At 35.4% G+C, this 21,286-nt stretch overlaps 1 protein-coding gene across 1 annotated transcript in view; it reads right to left on the bottom strand.

The window, feature by feature from the left end:
• Window positions 1-21,286, bottom strand: part of ebo (exportin ellipsoid body open) — a 295,439-nt gene that overhangs the window by 184,601 nt on the left and 89,552 nt on the right. The window contains exon 7 of the mRNA XM_089252540.1: window positions 8,929-9,152. Coding sequence (XP_089108666.1) covers window positions 8,929-9,152 — 224 coding nt within the window. The remainder of the gene's footprint in view (window positions 1-8,928; window positions 9,153-21,286) is intronic.

Genomic DNA, 21,286 nt, shown 5'->3' with positions numbered 1-21,286 from the left:
TTGATGGCCCAGCATTGAAATCTGCAGCAATTTGCGGAAGGGTTGCACGTCTGTCACGTTTAATGATTCTCGTCAGTCGTCGTTGGTCCTGTTCTTGCATGATCTTTTTCCGGCCGCAGCGATGTCGTAGATTTAATTTTTTACCGGATTCCCAATATCCACGGTACACTCGTGAAATGGTCGTATGTGAAAATCCAAATTTCATCGATGCTACGTCCTATCTCTCGTGCGCCGACTATAACACCACGTTCAAACTCACTTAAATCTGGATAACCTGCCATTGTAGCAGCAGTAACCGATCTAATAACTATGCCAGACACTTGTTGTGTTATATAGGCGTTGCCGACCGCAGCGCCACACTCTGATTGGTTCCATATCTCTTTATTTGCATATGCATGCCTGTACCAGTATTTTTGGCTCTTCAGTTTATATAACTGTGTCCTTTCCTTCTATTATTTTTTTCCTTCAAGGATGCCATATTCTTCAAAAGTTTTAGACTAAAGGTCTTCAAAACTTAGTTACAGAATTTATAGAAATGATTGAAAAAACCTCAATGAAGAAATAATTTTCAGAAATTTTGGAAAATAATTTTAGAATTAATGAGAGGAATGATTTCAGAATTATTGACAGAAATGATTTCAAAATTATTGACAGAAATGATTTCAAAATTATTGAAAGAAATGATTTCAGAATTAGTGAAAAAACACAATATTTCACAATTCTTGATAATTCATAATGAAAGCTTTTAAAACTAATGAAGATTATTTAAAGAAAAACATTCAGAATTTAATGAAAATTCATGGTTAATGAAAAAAATAATTTCTCAGAACTAATAGAAATTCATATTTGATGAAAAAATTAATGAGATTCATTTTCAATGAAACATAATTACCTCAATAAATAAAATTCTCCATTAATGAATTTTGAGTTTTTAACCTTTAAAAGGCATTTTAAATTAACAAAAGTCGATTGAAACAATTCAAAGGATTTTTTTTCCAATATTTTCATTTTTTTTACAATTTTTTGTTAGTTTTCAATTTCATTACGAGAAGGGGCTGCACGTGCCCTGTATCCCCTCTTCATACAAGATGCTTTGGTGGGGGCAGAGCAAAAAAAAAGGTTGGAAATCACAGGTCTACATTGTTTTTTCTTTTTATATACATAGTATAGAATAATTCTCTCTTCATTAGTTATTATGCCAAGACTAATTTCCTGTAGAGGTAAATGTGGGGGTCATTTCCTGGTTTGGTTTTCAAGGAAAGGTAACAGCAAGTAAGTTTAGGTATGAAATAAGACTGATAGAGTTATGGGAGAGAATCCAAGTTGTAAAGGGCAAGGTTCCATGGTTGACAGAGCCAACTGCTGGAGAGTATGTGGGGTTTTCAGAATTTTTGCCTTGATGAAGATAGGTAACTCTGACACATTTTCTATAGGTTTAGGGTTTGATAGAGATAGTTAGTAATAGTGAAGATAGTTTTACAGAACATCTACCAAATACCAAAAACATAATTCAGTAATTTTTGGGGACTTTTTTGTAACTTTTCTGTGTCCTTTTCTCATTCGAAAAAATGAACCATGCTGTAGACTGTTTCTTTATATTAGTGATTTCTAACTTTGAATAGTGACCACCTAGAGGGAGTTGGGTTAATAAAATAGGGGGTCTTAATGAAAGGGGTAATGAGACTGAATTTACAATATAAAAAGCATTTGATAAGAAATCAATTTTAATCCTTCGAAACTTTCCGCAGAGAATGATGAAGATGTCAATGCATATACACATATACCAACATTGGCATGAAGCATCTCAGTGCTGAATGTTGAATTCACAACAATGGGATGGGGGCAACCCCCCCACAAATTAAAATAAAAAATTTCAATTTTTTCAAATTTTTAAAAACTTTTAAATTTAAAGATTTAATCACAACACCACGTAGGAACTGGACCAGATCGAATGCAGTTTCGACTCCTTCAGAAAGTTGCCAACTCTGGCACCTCGGAAACGTTTATTTTTGCTGTGCTTGCCTGCTTCAACTGGATTATACTGCTTTCTCTGTCTGCTTGGACTTTAATCCTGCTTAGTGAAATAATATTGCCGTGTTTCTGGTTGTGGTGAAAACAGAGTTGATATTTTCAGTCTGGGGCAGGGCCCCCTTTAACGGCCGGAGAAGCAAAGCGACGTTGCAACGTTTTCATTGCATTAAGGGTTTTTGTATGCGTCGCTGCAAGTGACCAGGCAAAGACACATTGACAATGAACAAATAATTTATTAGGTTCCCTAACAAAGAATTCTGAACTGAAAAGTTAATCGCCTTTTTCACAAACCAGGGAATCCGAAAGTGTCGAGTTGAGTCCACAAACAATCAGTCGTCTTGACGACAAGTAGTAATGAGTCCACAGGGTCCGGTCGATGGAGATGAGTGATCGGCGATGATGAGTTAGTGGGGTCCACTCAATGGAGATGGGTAGTCAACAAGGAGTCTGTAGGGTTCAGTCGACAGTGATGAAACCTTAGAATCTGATTAGCAGTGACGAGCAGTCAACAGCAATGAGTGACAGATGATGAAGAGTCTGTAGGTCTGGTCGGCGGCGACAAGGTTGTAGGGTCTGATAGGCGGAGATGACCGATCGGTACCAAGATCGTAGAATCTGGTTGGCAGAGAATGACGATCTGCAATGACTCCGTAGGGTCCCGGTTGACGAAGGTGAGCGATCGACGATGAGTCTGTAGGTTCCAGTCTGTGGCAATGAACGATCGGCGACGACTAGTCTGTAGGTTCCAGTCAGTGGTGATGGATGCGTAGGCTCCTGATATTGGATTTAGTCCATCTGATGATAACAAAACAAGAGTGTTCAAGAACGGTAGGTTAGTCCAGTGTAGCAGATCGAGAAGAGTATCTGACAACTCCGCATAGGAGGTGATCCTCAATGAAAAGGGGGGGGGGGAAGTTCAATCCATTATTTTTCAGAGACCTTAGCAATAATTTGGCAGATTGTTTCCAAAGATGGAGATTAGGGTGGAACAAAAAATAAAACTTCCACTGTAATAGAATTTAAAATATGTCCTTATGTGAAGAAATCCCATACCTACTTTTTTTCTCCCAAAATTCAAACTTCTGGAGGTTCCTCATTGCCCCCCAAAGTTTTTCGCATGGAATTCTGTAACATGACACTGCAGAGGTGGCTTTCCTATCCCCCCCCCCTCTACCCCTTAACTGAGAAGGTGTATAGCAGTCAAAATGATGACCAGAAGCTTTTATCATTGGGACATTTTAGGAAATCCTAAAGAGTTGGATTCTCTGGTCTTGCCCACTTATGGCGATGTTATGCTTTGTTATTTGCTGACTCAATGCAATATGAAGCCACGACAATCAAGAAAAGACCCAGCTATTGCAGACATTCTTGAAATTATCACGCCAAAAATAGAAAATATTGGGAAAACTACTTCAATTCCTACAGTTTCTCACCTACGGATATGCAAAATTTTCAAAGTTTACAGTGTTTTTGCGTTTACAGTAAAAGACTTTTACTGTAAACACAAGAATCTTCAGAAAAGCATGAAAGCAAGGAAAGATTCTCAAACTTTCAAGTTGAACGTGAAATCTTTTCAGTGTGAAGTAAAACTGCTTGTCACACACAAGCAGTTGAACGGTGCGTAGGACTTGTAATTGAAGCATCTCTTGCTTTATCAACAACAGAGAGCTGTGAAGGATTCATTCAAGCCAGAATAAAATCAAGGAGTACTCTTCTTTTTTTCTGAAAAAAAGTTGACTATTTTGCAAAAAAGTGAAATGTAATAACAGTGTGATAACACAGGAAGCAATAGAAGCATTCTCCTGACACCTATATCATCAAACTATGTTTTTTTTTGGTTTTTTTTTATAATTTGGAACATGGTTAGTTTTGTCCCCACACCCACCAAAAAGGGTTTATATATATAATGTTTAAAAATATTATTATAATGTGCAATGAGAAAAGTCTTTTTGCTATATCTTTAGGGTGTGTGAGGAATCTCAAGATATTAAAATATTTTCCTAGATTTTGGCTTAAAACCTTGAAAGGCATCTTTTGAATACTAAGGCAACATCAATTTCCAAAAAAAAAGTGAAAAAACACCCTTTTTCGTTCCACCCTAATGGAGAACTCTTAGCACACCAGCAGTGCAAACGAATCACAAATGCAGCCAAGTAAGAAGGAACTATGCCTTCTTATAAGAGTTAAAGTGCTCCAAGCGCCATCTAGGCTTATTTGCATACTAGGAAGAATTTCCCTCCCTGCACTAGTGCAGTGATGTAGCCGAAAAACATGTACGTCTACATGAGGAAGATATCGTCACTCCTCGGGAGACATACAATCTAAGATCGGCACATTTCCCCTCTCCTAAATACGTGCAACTTATCCATAAGTCACGAATGCACCTCATGAATATCACTGCCCGGAACAGTTATTTGACCATTGAAATTAAAGTTCTCCTTAGCAAGAGCTACACCTTGGAACCTTAAATATCGTTCGACTTCTTTGCCACAACGAAATTGCCATTGACCACCTGAAGAATAGTAGTAAACATCAGTCCTGTTCGCATCCTTTCGATCAAAGACAAGAATAATATGCTCTCAGTAGGGACTTGTAATCAAGACCTCATATTGGTACATCACTTATTTATTACCTTCAAAAGCTGAATATGTATGTATTATTTATGAAATGTTTTTATCGAGAAGTGTAGATCCATTTTGATCAATTAGTTTTCATAACAGCTTTCAAATTCTTGCACTAAGAGTAGCAGCATTGATCAAGCGCGGAATCCCTTTCACTGATACAAATAGTTTTCTGTAGTTTCATATGTGGAAGATTTCCCACATAACGATCATTCCCCGTTTTCAGACTTTTTTGGGGGGGGGGGGTGAGGCGTGGGATAAAGCTGTAATGAATAATATTTCACTTCCTAATGGAATAAAAGTTCTCAGTGCCAAAGTGGGAAGGAGTACTTTAGTGAGAGATCTCATTGTATAATGTGGGTCTCTACTGATTTGGATAATCACTAGTCATAGATCAGGGAGCTTCAACCTTTCTTGAGTGGCGAGCACTCCCCATATCCATCATCAAATGAAGAGCGCATCTTACGGCCACTTTGACATTCATATACCTGTAATTTGCATTAATTGCAGGGTTAAAGCTATGGTCGCATTTTTTGCAAAATGCAAAAGAAAATCTTAGAATGCGAAAGAAGTGGTAGCCACTTTCGCAAAAATACATGCAGGAGGTATAGAACGAGTAGACATCCAACTATCAATTATTACATTAGCATTGTAGCATTTTGCTAGAGCTTTTCTCCCCATTTTTGCTTTTTTTGCAAAAGGAATTTTTTATCTAGCTTAAACCCTGATTAATTGTAATCACTGAATGCAATTTTTACAGGGTGTTCAATCGAAGCATTGATTAAGTGCTCGCGAGCATGAAAATCGGACACATGCATTGATCACTCTTGATGCTTCAAGGAGCACCATGGTGCTCGCGAGCTTTCTTTTTCTGCAAGTGCAGAGCTTATGAAAGCTCAGAGCCATGTGCTGCTGCGGCTTTAACTCAACTCTGGGGGAAAAGAAGCTCTGAATGCAGGACGAAATATTGAATAATATTGTGAATTCAAACATTTACATGATTTAATTTTTTTGCAGTGTCCCTGAACTTCTAATTAATTGTGTTGATCCGAATGAAAGTAGGTAAGTCAAGAAACCATAACATCACATCAAAAATTAACAGTAATTGTCATCACACATAATATTAAGAAAATAACAAATTATATTCGATTTTATACAGAACTTCATATTTCTGAGAACAGAAAATGTACATAGGAAAAGAGCACTGGCATATGTTTGTGTCTTTTCTATATTAATTTATTTTAAAGTACATTACCCTCAGACAAAGACGAGCGGGAAAAACGATGTTTATGAGTGGGGAGAAAAAAGTGTTTTCAATCTCTCAAACAAGAAGTTTTAATGTTGCTTTGTTAAGCACACATGTAGAATAACAATAGCAGAGAAGGAACATGGTGTTAAAAAAATTTTCCATTCAACTCCCAATGTAATATTACATCAGAAACACTGGACAGATTAATGAGAATTACTTTGTTGGGACCGTGAAAATAAGTCATACTAAAACATCCTAAATGGGAACGCTGTAAGCAGGATCGACTGTATATTTTTGTTTTAGATTTATTACATTTGTTAAATTCCATATTTTAAATTCTCAGTGTGTTGATGGGCTTCTTTGCAAGCTTTTCCTACCAGTAGACAATGAAAGTAAATGAACCTTAGAATAGAACATGTTTTTAGAAATGAATTATTTGATTCATAGAGATTCCTCCTCCTACCCAGAACATGGCCCGTTGCTCTGTCTCAACAAAGAGATACAGTAGAATCCCGTTTTAAAGAATACCATTATAGCAAAAATCTTGTTTTAACGAACACTTTTCTAATCCCCCAGATAAGTTTACAAAAGAACAATGTAAATAGGTGGAATTCCTTTATAATGAAATTTTGCTGTAACGAAGGGATTTCTCCGGTCTCCTGGAGTTCATCATAACAGGATTTGACTGTATAAGCAGGTGATCAAATACCTGGGCATGCTGGAAAAAAATTCATAGAGACAAACGAATTATGGGGGGGGGGGACCATACTTTTTCAGGATAATTTTTTTCGAGAGGCACCAACTTTCACTCAAAAATGACCCAAATTAGAATACAGCAACATCTATGGGCATCTTTTAGATTTGATTGTAACTAATTACGATGATCTGGTTGAACATGTTTCGTTGGGGTATTTAATTTTCTTTTTATGTGATCATTGTGCTGCTAGTTTTATCTGTAACTTTTCTTTGGGTAAAGCTAATAACGCAAAAATGGTTCCTCGTTTTCATAGAACCAATTTTTTGATTTCGAGAAAAAAATTGGCAGATATTTTTAAGACCAGTTAGAAACAGCTGTAGCGGCTGGAATTTACTGATGAACTTTTTTCTTTTGCGTGGTCATAAATAGTCATAAATTTTGGTCAACAGAAATGCATCAGCTCATCTCATTCACAGAAAACATGTGGAATTTATATCTTGAAATGAAAAGGACATTTGAGAATTCAAGAATGGAAAATGAAATTTGTTTGCATAAAAGAGATTAGAGATAGCAAGAAAGAAAATATATATATATTGATGCTGAACCAAAATCATTTATTAAGTGCATCAATAATGGATGCAAAGTAATTGTTGGTACACTATGCATTGAAAGGTCTGTGGTAGACGGTAACAAAAAAATGAATAGGGCATTCAATAATTTCAAATTTTTTACATTTCTCACAAAGATAGTGATGTTTCAAGTAGTTGTGAACCATGGGCTGATAACAAACTCAATTGAATTCAAGATGAAGACAACGTCCTACAGCTTCTTAAGTATTTATCTGCTAGCAAAGCATTGACACTGGAAGATAGTTATCCCCGAGTCATTGGGGAATGTGCTAATGAATTGCTTTTGCCAAAATTGCACAGATTTATAGGAGTAATAAAATACAGATAGAGATTTGCTGAGAGTATTTTCCTACAGGATTGGAAAGTCACTAATGTAATCCCAATTTTTAAAATAGTAGAAAAACTGTCTCAAAAACTATAGCCCAGTGAGCTAACTCTTAAAAATACTACTACTACTCTCAAAAATACTGGAAATTATAATTGAACAGTTACTGGTTAAGTAGATGGAGGATAACAATGTATTAGCAAAAAACCCAGCATGGGTTCAGTTTTGGGGCAACTTGTTGAATTTGATAGAATTGTGGTTGCAAGATAGGTCACAACAGGTTATGATGAATGGAGAATTTTCTGATTAGACAGATGCCACAAGTGTAGTTCCCTCAAGGAAGTATCCTAGAACCCATACTTTTATCACTTTCATCGGTTAGCTCAATCAGGGTATCAATGCAGCGCGAGTGGCGAGGTGGTAAGATGCTTGTTTACCATCGTGAAGGTTAATGTGGTTAGCAGGTTCGACCTGGTGAAACAATATAGATAGCAAGATATTTTTCCTAATCAGCTTCAGGCAATCACTGATAGATAGCGTTTTCATTTCAAACCCAACTCGTTGACGGCAGTTAATTGCAATATAGTGAAACAGATAATTTGATAATTTTTATCACACCACAGTAATTTTCTGCACATGAGGGCTAATTACACCGGGACCTACAATTTATTGCCGAATCCGAACTGCAGTCTTGATTTTTTATACTCATTGAGAGGTTGGTGCGCTAACCCCTTGATGAGGACTCCCTGCGGTAGCAATCTTTTTGTGTCATATTGCCATTTCTGTTGCACCCATGTGATGATACAGCCAGAGAGTGTTTGGTGAAATTAGGTATCAATGGAATTGTTGGCAAATTTGCAGATGATGTGAAGCTAACAGGGGTAGTTAGGAACCCATGCAACAAAAATCTGTTCCAGGCTGACCAGGATTAAATAGGATTGGAGTATGGGCAAATGAATAGAGCATGACTTTTAGCATTGACAAGTGCATGGTCGCTCATGATAAAATTATTCTGGATGCAACAAGCGCACTAATTGAGGAATTCTCATTCACGAATGACTTATGCTTTCTGAACTTTGTACAGTGATCAAAAAAGCAAATAGAATATCCTGTTTTATTTTTATAAAGGTCTCTTTGCATTCTCCTAGATTTAACCTTCCACTTTTCAAGACATGGTTCGTCCTAGCCTAAAGTATGGTTTTGGAGATCATATCTTTAGAAAGATATGGGATATGGTTGAAGGAGATATGTTTAACTTGATTGAAGGAATGGCTTTTTTATATTTTTCAATATTTACTCATTGCAACTGAAATTTATTAGTAATTTAATATTCCACATTATGTTATATGTTATATCATAACTATGCAACCACTTACTTCATTGTAAAGCTTCGGATTGCACCCAAAGCTGGCATAATTGAAAAGAACAGTTATTACTGAAGATGTGACACATGATGTTAGGGGTGTCCATCCAAGAAGTTGAGTTAAACACTTCAAAGATAAGGCACACAAGTTATATGAATCAGCATCTAAATCAGGCATCTGATAAAAGTGATTAAAATGTGTTCTCCTTGGGGAAAGTGCCCTGTTGAGTATACTTCCTAGTAAAGAAATAAATATATCAAATGAATACCAAGAGAAATACATTAGATTTTTTCTTGGTGTCTACAACATACTGAAAGTCTGATTTAGACTTTTTTGACAAATTAAATTGATTTTGAAAAATATTTCCTTGTTGCAAAAAATAAACAAAAATTTTCAGCTATCAGTGTATTTGAATCAGTGAGAAGAACAGTACTAGCCCAAAATTCTCATTTAGAAATAATCAAATTTTTAGTTTTCTTTTCTGTACTATTCTATCACTGATTCAAATTTGAAAACATGCCAGGAACCAATGAAGTGAGGATAACACTGCACATTATTAAAGCGTGGCCCATAACATTGTTAGTTCAGTGTCGCACAATAAAAACCCAATTTGAATGAAAAAGTTTGTTTTATTCCACAATCAGACTTGGTGTGAAAAACAACATAATAACGAGATGCAATAACGAACATGGTAAACAACTGAATTGTACTGAAACAACATGCACACAACATGCGGCGTGAAGTACACCGCCAATCGACTGCTTTTACAAGGGGACACCAGTATCAATTGGTGAGGGACAATGCAAGGTTATGGTGTCGCAGGGAATTTTTCTCTAATAGGGTTATTAATAAATGGAATAGCTTACCCCCGGAGGTAGTAAATTGTAACACAATTGACACGTTTAAAAAGAAATACGATAAACATGTTGGGGTAAATCGAGAAGCTATCCATTCTTAGAATAAGACAACCATAAGTATTCTTTATGGGCATTGTATAATATTTCATCATGTATATATATATTGTTTGTAATTTGTGTTAATTGCATCTTTAATTGGGTTGCTGTATTTTTGAAATATATGACATTCATATTTTTATGGGCATCTTTTTATCAGCCACCTCGTTGGGCATTTTGCCTGTTGTGGCATTGTTTTTGTATTTGTACATTAACCACTTCCCTCACAAGCGATTGGCAAGAAATTCAGGTGATCTCTGCTTGACGAATCAGCAAAAAATATGATACAAGTTTTGATAACCTTGTTCTAATGTAATGGCATGTTAAAAAAAAAAAGTAGAAAGTTAGGAAAAAAAATAGATGAAAGAAAAACAATACATCACTATACTCTTTTATCTGTAATACTTATTGATAAGAGATAGAAGGTATAAAGTGTATTTCTCCTCACCCTCACCTACCTGTTTTTTCCCCCTCTTATGTATATGTATATAGTGCAACTTATTTAACTTTAGAATAAATGTTTTTCCTTCTCATCAAGATAAGAAATATTTTTTTATAGGGTTGCAACAAAGTTTTGCGGTGAAGAGGAAAGAAAACAGACTTGTTTGAGTTTATTCCGTTGGCGTTTGGACACAATATTGCGTCCTTGATGGTAAAATGGTTAAACAAAGTGCATATTGAAGTATACTGAACTGAACACAGATTGAGAACAAACATCTTTTATAGACAGGGAAATTCTTTCTCTTCATGGAAGTCTACCAGTTGCAAACTAGCATTATATGTCATTTGCATAAGGCATAAAGAAGAATTCCCCTCAAACAGATGGTGGGAAATAAAAAAAATTTACAAAGGTTTTCCCCCCGGTACCTTTTTCCTTGTCTCGGAAAGAAGTGTCTTGAGAACAAAATTTTCATGTTTCTTTTTCCTAAATTCCGGGTATTTGACATGCTAGTGTGTCAGTAGCACCTCTGCATATCGCAAACCAGAATTGGTGCAAATGTGAAGGAATTTGGCACCTTGGTCCACCATGTAGAAAGAAAACCGTTTAAACACCACTCTTGCATCCCTGCATGAGCTATCCAAAAACCACAAAGGCTAACATTCAAGGGCCCTAATTGTTTGGTTTATACCATAATTTTAACCAAGTGAATTTTTAAAAAAAACTAATCTGGTTTTTTTCAAAAAATCCCTTACATAAAAAAGTGGACTAATTATAATCCCCCCCCCCCCCGAAAAATATCTCATTGGTTCATTATTAGCCAAAACGTTTAATTCTTACCACATTTTCTATTTTTGGGGTACATTTTGATGGTATATCTTTAAATGGTGTAAGACGATGTGAATGGTTGTTTTCAAAAAAATCTCATAAAAAAGTGGCCTGAATATATATTTTTTTCATATTAAGTATCTTAGTTTCTGAAAATTGTATACAGTATCAAAATTTCTCATTCTTACTGCATTTTCTAACATTCTGATGTTCTATCTCCAGCAAATTCAATAAGGATTGCATCACATGTGGTCGAGGTGTATTATCTTAGTCTTTTTTCCTTCACAAAGAAGCAGCAACAGTAGTGACTTCACTGTCATACTAAGGGCAGATGGTCTTATAATCCAAAAGACACCAGCTGCTCCTAAAGGACAAGGACCAGTGTACTAGTGGTTACATCTTACCTCACAGAAATTTTCATTTTCTTTCCATAGGAAGCAGCACATCTACTGTATATCACCAACAGGCTTAATATTGAATTATTTTTTTTATATATAAATATATTCAATACTACCCCCAGTTAATTAAGGTTCTACTGTGCAGTAGTAAAAGCCCAAAATTGGCCAGTTTGTGAAGTGACAAGTGATCCCTGTCCAAATAATTTTCAGTTAGAAATTCCTTGGAACATGGACTGGGTTACCGTTTGGCTAGGATGTACAGTAGCAAGCGATTTATGAAAAATAATACAGGGTGATTATAATTAAATTTCTCATTCCAAAACATGAATAAGAACTGCTGGTCAGACTGTCTTGAAAATTTGCATGGATCCATTGCATGAAGCAATGGAATTTTGTTTTGGCGAAAGAAACAATACTTTGAAATGTATAAGTAGACGATGCTGTACTTGGCCAGCTGTATAATCTATTTTGCGCAACCATATCATTTGGCCCTTCAACAGCATCAGTGATGTGAAAAGCAGGTCTGGACAATCCCAGATGCCAGGACGACTAGAAAATCAGTTTTGGCACCTAAAGTTTTATATGCATTATTGCTAAAATGAAGTGCGAGTATAAGACAATTTTTTTTTGATTTCTTAAATAATGTGTCTTCGAACATGAGAATCGGCCATGATTCTCATGTTCGAAGTCCCAGAAAAAAGAAAAAAAAAACATTACTCAGCAGTGTTTTTCTTGAGGAAAAACATGTTTTGCACATAACAAATTTGACTGGAGTCTAATTTTTTTTTTTTCGATTTGTCCAGTCCTGGTGGAGTGGATAGCACAACTTTTATCAAGATGCACATCGCAACACCAGTGAAGCAGCTGCTGAAGAACCATTTTGACAATAACATGACACGGCACATGGCCGCCATGTTCACCTGAATACAATGTGAATAGGCTACTATCACCCTTGCAACTTTTGGCTTTGGGGATCCCCTGAAATGTCATGTGCATTTCAGGGGATGTCAGATTACAAACTTTCCATGTGCTGGATGAGTAAAGCATCATCTATATATACTTTACATTTTTAAGTACTTTTTCCCCCTTTCGCCATACAAAATTCCATTGCCTCAGGAACATTTATGGAAATTTTTAAGTCATTCTGATCAGTAGTTTTTATTTTACAGTGTTTTGAAATCAGAACTTCAGTCATAATTACCCTGTGTATAATGCAAATCATTGCTAACTAATCTGCATTGATTATGCTTCATTAAACGCATTGTATTTACCTAGTTTTTATCATAGTTTTTGGAAATAGAGTCCTAATTAAGCATATTGAAAAAGTAACCAGGGTAAATATCTTTATCATATGATTAATAATAACACATTAACAGAATTCTCAGACACAAAATATTTCGTTGAGTTAAGCTATAAAATAACTAAATTGCAAAAGTTGGCTTTTATTAAAATATAAGAAATATTCATAAATTAATTAATATGGAAATTGTGCTAAATACATTAATAAACATTTTATTTTAATGAATTATTAGAAGTTTGAATGATTTTTCAGGAATGTTATTGTTTTATTGAATCAGGTAGGAGCGAATATTAGTGAATCTCAGTAAGAGTACCAGGATTTACTATTATCCGCTAAGGAGGGGGAGTTCAGATTTGGCAGTAGTTCCAGTGCTGCCAAGGGGTAGTAGTGATATAGGAGTAGGATCCACAAATTCAATTTAGGCCTGAATGACATTTGCTCCTGATGTGGAGTCACGTTCTTGGAGCTTCCCACATTTTCCGATAGGTGGCTTCGTTGGGATGGGATCCATTTAAATAGGAAAGGGGTCTGGAAGATTTACGATAGGCTTAGGTTAGGTTTTTTTACTCCCAGACCACGTAGTCGGGAATGCGGGTTAGTTAATGATAATCACAACAATACTGACAGGGAATTACCCACCGACTTGGATGGCTTTTCGATTGACACTAAAGGCCTGTTTACACGAGGCAAGTGCTTCAGTTGGTAACTTAATTTTAACTTACCGATTCTTCTTGAAAGTGTCCACACGATAAGTGGTAAGTAGACGCTCATTGGATAATTTTTACAGAGGTGAGCGCAGTTAGCGCATGAATGCTTCAGTCTACTCAAATCTACGGAGAGAGAGAGACGCAACGTGCGGGAGTATAATAGTAATAATTTTTTATCTATCTGGCATTCAGAGAGGTGCTTTTTTTAAAGCTCATAGCTTTCGTAACAATGGATGAAAATGATCAGGTAGAACTTACGAATACTGTGATCAGAGCCACATTATATGATATTTTTTTTAAAGAATATAAATTTATTCACTTTCACTTTCCCAAGAGGGGTATAGTTATGTGGTACACATTGAGGATGATGTATATTCTGACTCCAATTGAAGAAACGGTTGGTAATATTTAAGTTCATTTAATTTTAAAAAACTATTTACATAGGTTAACAATATTAATTCCACATACTAAAAAAAGGAGAAACTTTTTTCTCACTTGCGCGAGAGCAACACACTGAGCAAGAAGGCAAGGAAAACAGTTCGCTTGTCCCCTTTTTTCGCCTCTGCTACCCACGCATCAGGAGGTGCACGTAAGAGGGCGAGAGATGGCGCCACAGGGGAAAAAAGAATACACAACATATTATAAACTTATGTAAGTCATCGAGAAGAAATATAAGATTTCTCTATTTCTCCTCTAAGTTGTAAATATCGATTATATGATATTTCAATCGAAGTTAAAGAGGAGATAAATTATGAATTATGTAAGCCGAAAATACGGGGGAAGATTCTTGGCATTCGTAGGAAATTCTAAGGGTTAAAAAAATTAAATAATAAAAGTTCATTAAACAAAAACTATTTCCAAATTTTCGAAATCATTATTTTTTAATTTAATCTATAGAGATGATATCTTTATGTTAAATATTTGATCATGTATTTTTACAACAGATGGCAGCAAATTTGTTCTGGACAAGAGAAATATTCAAAACAACCCCTCCATTTTTTAATATATAAATCCTCCCCACCTGATATATATTTTTGAATCTTCAATTTTTTCAACTCCTGACATCACGTGACAGAATATTCCATAGCTTTTTTCCAACATTGAATAATTTTTAGCTTGTTTGTTAAGGTAATTTTCATTTCATTAGTTCAACAAACATTCATGACGAAGATATTTTTCAACAAACTTGAAGCTTGTGTCCTCTGGCCACCTCACCATCCAATATTTCCACGGAATTCTAGTGAAACTTCAGGAGACGACGGAGTATGAACAGGTTCACGCTTGAGATCAAAATAAACCCCTCCGTGAGAGAGCAAAAAGACCCCTCCAAGAGTGGCAGGTCACGCCCACTGGCCCATGCGCATAGGTCTACTTAACCGGAAAAAATAGAACCATTCGTATTTAATTTCACTTACCAACTAAATCACTTGCCAACTACAGCCGTGTAAACGGCCCTTATCGTCTGCATACATTGTATCGTACTTGGCAACTAAAAATTAAGTTACCAACTAAAGCACTTGCCTAGTGTAAACGGGCCTTTAATCACCAGGAAAATTAAAATGTGTGCTAATTAATCCCAGGAGCTTGGGTAATGAGAAAGATTTTTTAGAAACTATGACAGTTGTGGAGGGCCGGGATCTTATAGCCATTACAGAATCTTGGGAAAAAGATAGGGATGAATCTTTCTTACACATATCAGGATACAACACTTTTTTGAGAAATAGATCCGAGAGGAAAGGGGATGGAGTATTGATATATAGGAAATCAAGTTTGAAGGCTAGAGAGTGTAACATGCAGAGAAGTGATATTGAAACTATATGGGTTGAGCTTGACAACAAAAGACATCATAAACTTATTGTTGGGGTTTATTATAATCCACCGAATTGGGATCCAAACTACATCGCCAAACTTCATGATGAAATTTCCTACATGTTGTAAGCATAAGAGGGTTGTAATACTTGGGGATTTCAATTGCCCGGGTATACATTGGGAGAATCTTTCAGTTGGAGATCAATATGAAAGGGACTTCCTTAAGTTGGTGCTCAATAAGTTTTTGCATCAGCATTTATCAGAAGCCACTAGGGGGTATTTTTATTTTGGATTTTGTTCTTACTAGTTCTGAGGATCTTGTTGAACATGTTTCGGTACGGGACGAGTTTTCTTACAGTGATTATTGTGTCGACAGTTTTTACTAACTTTTCTTCTGGTAAAGTTGATAACAAAAGACTGGTTCCTCGTTTTCGGAGAACTAACTTTGATGTTTTGAGATGAAGGTTAGTGGAAGTTTTCAAATACCAGTTGGAATCAGTCGGGGTGGTAAGTCAATGGGAAGAATTTAGTACAAAGCTGTTCTCTGTTTTGCATGACGTCATACCCTTTGTTTAAAAAAGCGTGTTTGTGCATTTCACCCTCTATGGTTCACAAATAGCATGCATAACCTTTATCTTGAAAAGAGCATTCAGTGAGTATAAAAGTGGACGAAGTGACATACCATTGTTTACTGATAAAAGAAGAGATAGATACGTCTAAAGACGACTTTTAGATACGTCAATAATGGATGTAAGGGGACAGTTGGCCCCCTGTCGATAGGAAGGTCTAGGTTAGAGAGCAATGTAGGAATGTGTAATGCTTTCAATGACTTTTTCACATCGGTTTTTAATGGAGATCCTCAGGGAATGTGCTAATGAATTATTGGGGCCAGTCACACAGATATACAGGAGTAGTGTTGCTGAGGGTATCGTCCCAAGGGATTGGAAACTTGCTAATGTTGTTCCGATATTTAAGAACGGTAGTAGAGAAGCTGCATTCAATTATCGTCCAGTGAGTTTGACAAGCTCCCTCTTGAAAATTTTTGAAATTATCAAAACGCAGTTGGCAAAGTGGATAGACAAGAATAATGTGTTGTTGAGAATCAGCATGGGTTCAGAAAAGGGAAGTCATGCGTGACTAACTTCCTTTGTTTTTATGATCACATGATGAGGGCTTTGGGTAAAGGCGAAAATGTAGATGTTATTTACCCTGATTTCTAAAAGGAATTGGATCAGGTCCAACATGGTAAACTCTTGAAGCATTTAAACAAGATTGGGATTGGGGGCAACTTGCTGAATTGGATAGAATCAAGGTTAACAGATAGGTCACAACAAGTCAGGGTTGGTAAAAAAACCGGTTTTTTTGGTTTAAACCAGGTTTTTTTGGTTTAAACCGATTTTTTTGTTTTAAATAGTATTAACATTAAAAACAATGAAATTTCTGAAAAATCATTCGAACTTCCAATAATTAACTAAAATAAAATGTTTATTAATGTAATTAACACTATTCCCATGCTAATTAATCAATAAATATTTATTACGTTTTAACAAAAACCAACTTTTGCAATTTCATTATTTTTTGCTTAACTCAATGGATTACTGTGTGTTTGAAAATTCTTTTAATGTTATTATTAATCATATAATATATAAAGGTTTTTCTCCAGTTACTTTCAGTATGCTTAATTAGGAAGCTATTTTGCAAAAAGTAATAAAAATTAGGTGAATACAATGTATGTAATGAAGCATAAATGATGCAGATTAATTAGCAATGATTTACGATATACAGGGTGATTATAACTAAGGTTCTGATTTCAAAACACTGTAAAAAAAAGAACGATTGTCAGAATGACTTGAAAATTGACATGAATATTCCTGAAAAAATTCAATTTTATTTGATAAAGGGGAAAAAATATTTGAAAATGTAAAATTAATGACATCATCGAACATGTGGGAAATTTGCTCGCAGAATGGAAACGATAGCCAGTCATGGCAGAATACCTTAATTATAGCATTTCACGATTTCATAATTCATGGAAACATCACAAAAAACGAAGTAATTGAACAAATAACTACAACTTACTTAAGAAATGTTAAATATGTTGTCCACCGCATGTTCTGGCTATGAGGTTGAAAGCACAAAAATTCTTGTTCAACAACAGAATCGGAGTATGCCCCATGGTCATAATGTGGATGTGCTTGCAATTCAGCTTTATTAAACCAAACGCCCCCCCCTTCTCCCGTTAATATTCCTGAGGAACTTCTAACATATAGGGAATGTGCTAGAGATTGCAATTCTCCAAAGTTTGCAATCTGACCACTGTTTATAACATTTTGAGGTACCCCCCAAAGCCAAAAGTTGAAACGGTTAAGGTGCATCCTGGCAAAATGGGTCTTCAGCAGCTTCTTTTCTGGTATTGCAATGTGCATCTTGATAGAAGTTCTATCCAGTGGAAGTGCCGAAATGATGTGGTTGCACAAAATAGATTATACTGCTGGCTAAGTACAGCATAATCTACTTGCACATTTTGTACTTTTTTTTTTTTTGCGAAAAAAACTTCCATTGCTTCAGGAGTATCCATGCAAATTTTCAAGTCATTCTGATCAGTACTTATTGTATAGTTTCGGAATCAAAACTTAAATTATGATCACCCTGTATATAGCTGATTATTTTTCATAAATCTGTTACTACTATACAGTAAAACCTTGATTAACTGGGCTTAACAGTGTGTGTGTGAAAGTATAAAAAAAAAACAACTATTGAATATTAAGACTGGGAGATATACAGTAGAAGATGTGCTACTTCTTATGGGAAAGAAAATGAGAATGTATGTGAGGTAATGTAACTACTAGTACACCAGTCTTCCAGTCTTTGTCCTTTAAGGACAGTTGGTGTCTTTATTGGATTATAGGCAGGGTTGTTTGGTTTAAACCACGTTGGTTTAAACCATGGTTTAAACCTTGGTTTTAACCAAGTGGTTTTTTTCAAAAAATCAAATAAAAGTTGCCTAAATATAATTTTTTTCCTTGAAAAATATCATATTGGTTCATTATTAGCCAAAATGTTTCATTTTTACCACATTTTATATCCTTGGGGTACATTCTGATGGTATATCTTTAAATGACATAAGATTTTATAAGCGGTTTTTTTCAAAAAGTCTCATAAAAGTTGCCAGAATATATATATATTTTTCATATGAAGTATCTTAGTTATTTAAAGTTATATATATAAAAGTCAAAATTTCTCATTCTTACAACATTTTCTAACCTTTGGCTACATTCTGATGCTCTATCTTTAGCAAATTCATGAATAAGGATTGCATCACACATCTAAATGTAGTGGTGTATTATCTCACAGGGTTTCTTTTTCCCTTCACAAAGAAGCAGCAACAGTAGTGACACCATCATGCTAGGGGCAGGGGTCCTATAATCCAATAAAGACACCAACTGTCCTTAAAGGACAAAGACCAGTGTACTAGTAGTTACATTACCTCACATACATTTTCATTTTCTTTCCCATAAGAAGTAGCACATCTCCTACGGTATATCTCCCAGTCTTAATATTCAATAGTAGTTTTTTTTATACTTTCACACTGTTAAGCCCAGTTAATCAGGGTTCTACTGAATAATAATAACAGATTTATGAAAAATAATCAGCTATATACAGGGTGATTATAATTTGAAGTTTTGATTCCATAACTATTCAATAAGAACTACTGGTCAGAATGACTTGAAAATTTGCATGAATATTCCTGAAGCAATGGAAGTTTCGTTCGCAAAAGGAAAAATAAATGCAAGTAGTGCAAAATGTGCAGGTAGATGATGCTGTACTTGGCCAGCAGTATAATCTATTTTGTGCAAACACATCGTTTTGGCACTTCCACAGCATCAGTGTGTGGATAGAACTTCTATCAAGATGCACATTGCAATACCAGCAAAGCAGCTGCTGAAAACCCATTTTGACAGGATGCACCTTAACCCTTTTAACTTCTGGCTGTGGGGGGGGGGGGGGTACCTCAAAATGTCATAAACAGTGGTCAGATTGCAAACGTTGGTGAATTGCAATCTCCAGCACATCCCCTATATGTTAGAAGTTCCTCAGGAATATTAACATGGGGGCGTGTTTGGTTTAATGAAGCTGAATTGCAAGCACATCCACATCATGACCACGGCATTCTCCGATTCTGTTGTTGAACAACAATTTTTGTGCTTTCAACCTCAGGTTGGACAAGATATTTAACATTTCTTAAGTAAGTTGTAGTTATTTGTTCAATTACTTCATTTTTTCTGATGTTTCCATGAATTATGAAATCGTGGAATGCTATAATTAAGGTATCATTTTGCCATGACTGGCTATCGTTTTCATTCTGCGAGCAAATTTCCCACATGTTGGATGATGTCATTAATTTTACATTTTTAAGTATTTTTTCCCCTTTACCAAATAAAATTGCATTTTTTCAGGAATATTCATGTCAATTTTCAAGTCATTTTGACAATCGTTCTTTTTTTACAGTGTTTTGAAATCAGAACCTTAGTTATAATCATCCTGTATATCGTAAATCATCGCTAATTAATCTGCATTATTTATGCTTCATTAAATACATTATATTCACTTAATTTTTATTACTTTTTTCAAAATAGCTTCCTAATTAAGCATACTGAAAGTAACTGGAGAAAAACCTTTATATACTATATGATTAATAATAACATTGAAAGAATTTTCAAACACACAGTAATTCATTGAGTTGAGCAAAAAATAATTAAATTGCAAAAGTTGGTTTTTGTTAAAATGTAAGAAATATTTATTGATTAATTAGCATGGGAATAGTGTTAATTACATTAATAAACATTTTATTTTTGTTAATTATTGGAAGTTTGAATGATTTTTCAGAAATTTCATTGTTTTTAATGTTAATACTATTTAAACCAAAAAAACCTGGTTTAAACCAAAAAAACCCGGTTTTTTGGTTTTTTTCAAAAAAACGGTTTTTTTACCAACCCTGATTATAGAACCACCTGGCCCTAGCATGATGGTATCACTACTGTAGCTGCTTCTTTGTGAAGGGAAAAAGAAACACTGTGAGATAATACACCACTACATTTAGATGTGTGATGCAATCCTTATTCATGAATTTGCTAAAGATAGAGCATCAGAATGTAGCCAAAGGTTAGAAAATGTTGTAAGAATGAGAAATTTTGACTTTTATATATATAACTTTAAATAACTAAGATACTTCATATGAAAAATATATATATATTCTGGCCACTTTTATGAGACTTTTTGAAAAAAACCACTTATAAAATCTTATGTCATTTAAAGATATACCACCAGAATGTACCCCAAGCAAGGGCGTAGCCAGGGGGGAGGGGGGGGGGGACTTGGGGGTCTGGTCCCCCCCCCGAAATGTGAGAAAATGACCGAAAAAAGGGAAAAAGATGGCCAAATCCATTGTTCTGTCACTTTGGCCCCCCCCCGAAATGAAAGTGGTCCCCCCCCCCGAACGAAATTTCTGGCTACGCCCCTGACCCCAAGGTAATAAGATGTGGTAAAAATGAAACATTTTGGCTAATAATGAACCAATATGATATTTTTCAAGGAAAAAAATTATATTTAGGCAACTTTTATTTGATTTTTTGAAAAAAACCACTTGGTTAAAACCGTGGTTTAAATCAAACAACCCTGCAACAAGTTATGGTGAACGGGGAATTCTCTGGTTGGACAAGCGTCACAAGTGGAGTTCCTCAAGGAAGTGTCCACGGCCCCATAATATTTTCACTTTTTATCAATAAACTTGATCAGGGTACCGATGGGATTGCTAGCAAATTCGCAGATGACGTGAAGCAAATGGGGGTAATAGGGAATCAAAGAGATAGGGAGTTGGAGTTGCTCCAGACCAACTTAAACAGGATTGCAGCATGAGCAAATGAATGGAGCATGAT

Source organism: Pholcus phalangioides, unplaced genomic scaffold, assembly GCF_987345545.1.
Source record: "Pholcus phalangioides strain wild (caught in Gottingen) unplaced genomic scaffold, Ppha-v1.0 ptg000029l_1, whole genome shotgun sequence".
NCBI lineage: Eukaryota > Metazoa > Arthropoda > Arachnida > Araneae > Pholcidae > Pholcus > Pholcus phalangioides.
The sequence above is the reverse complement of the archived record's forward strand: the minus strand, read 5'-3'. Positions and strand labels throughout refer to the sequence as shown.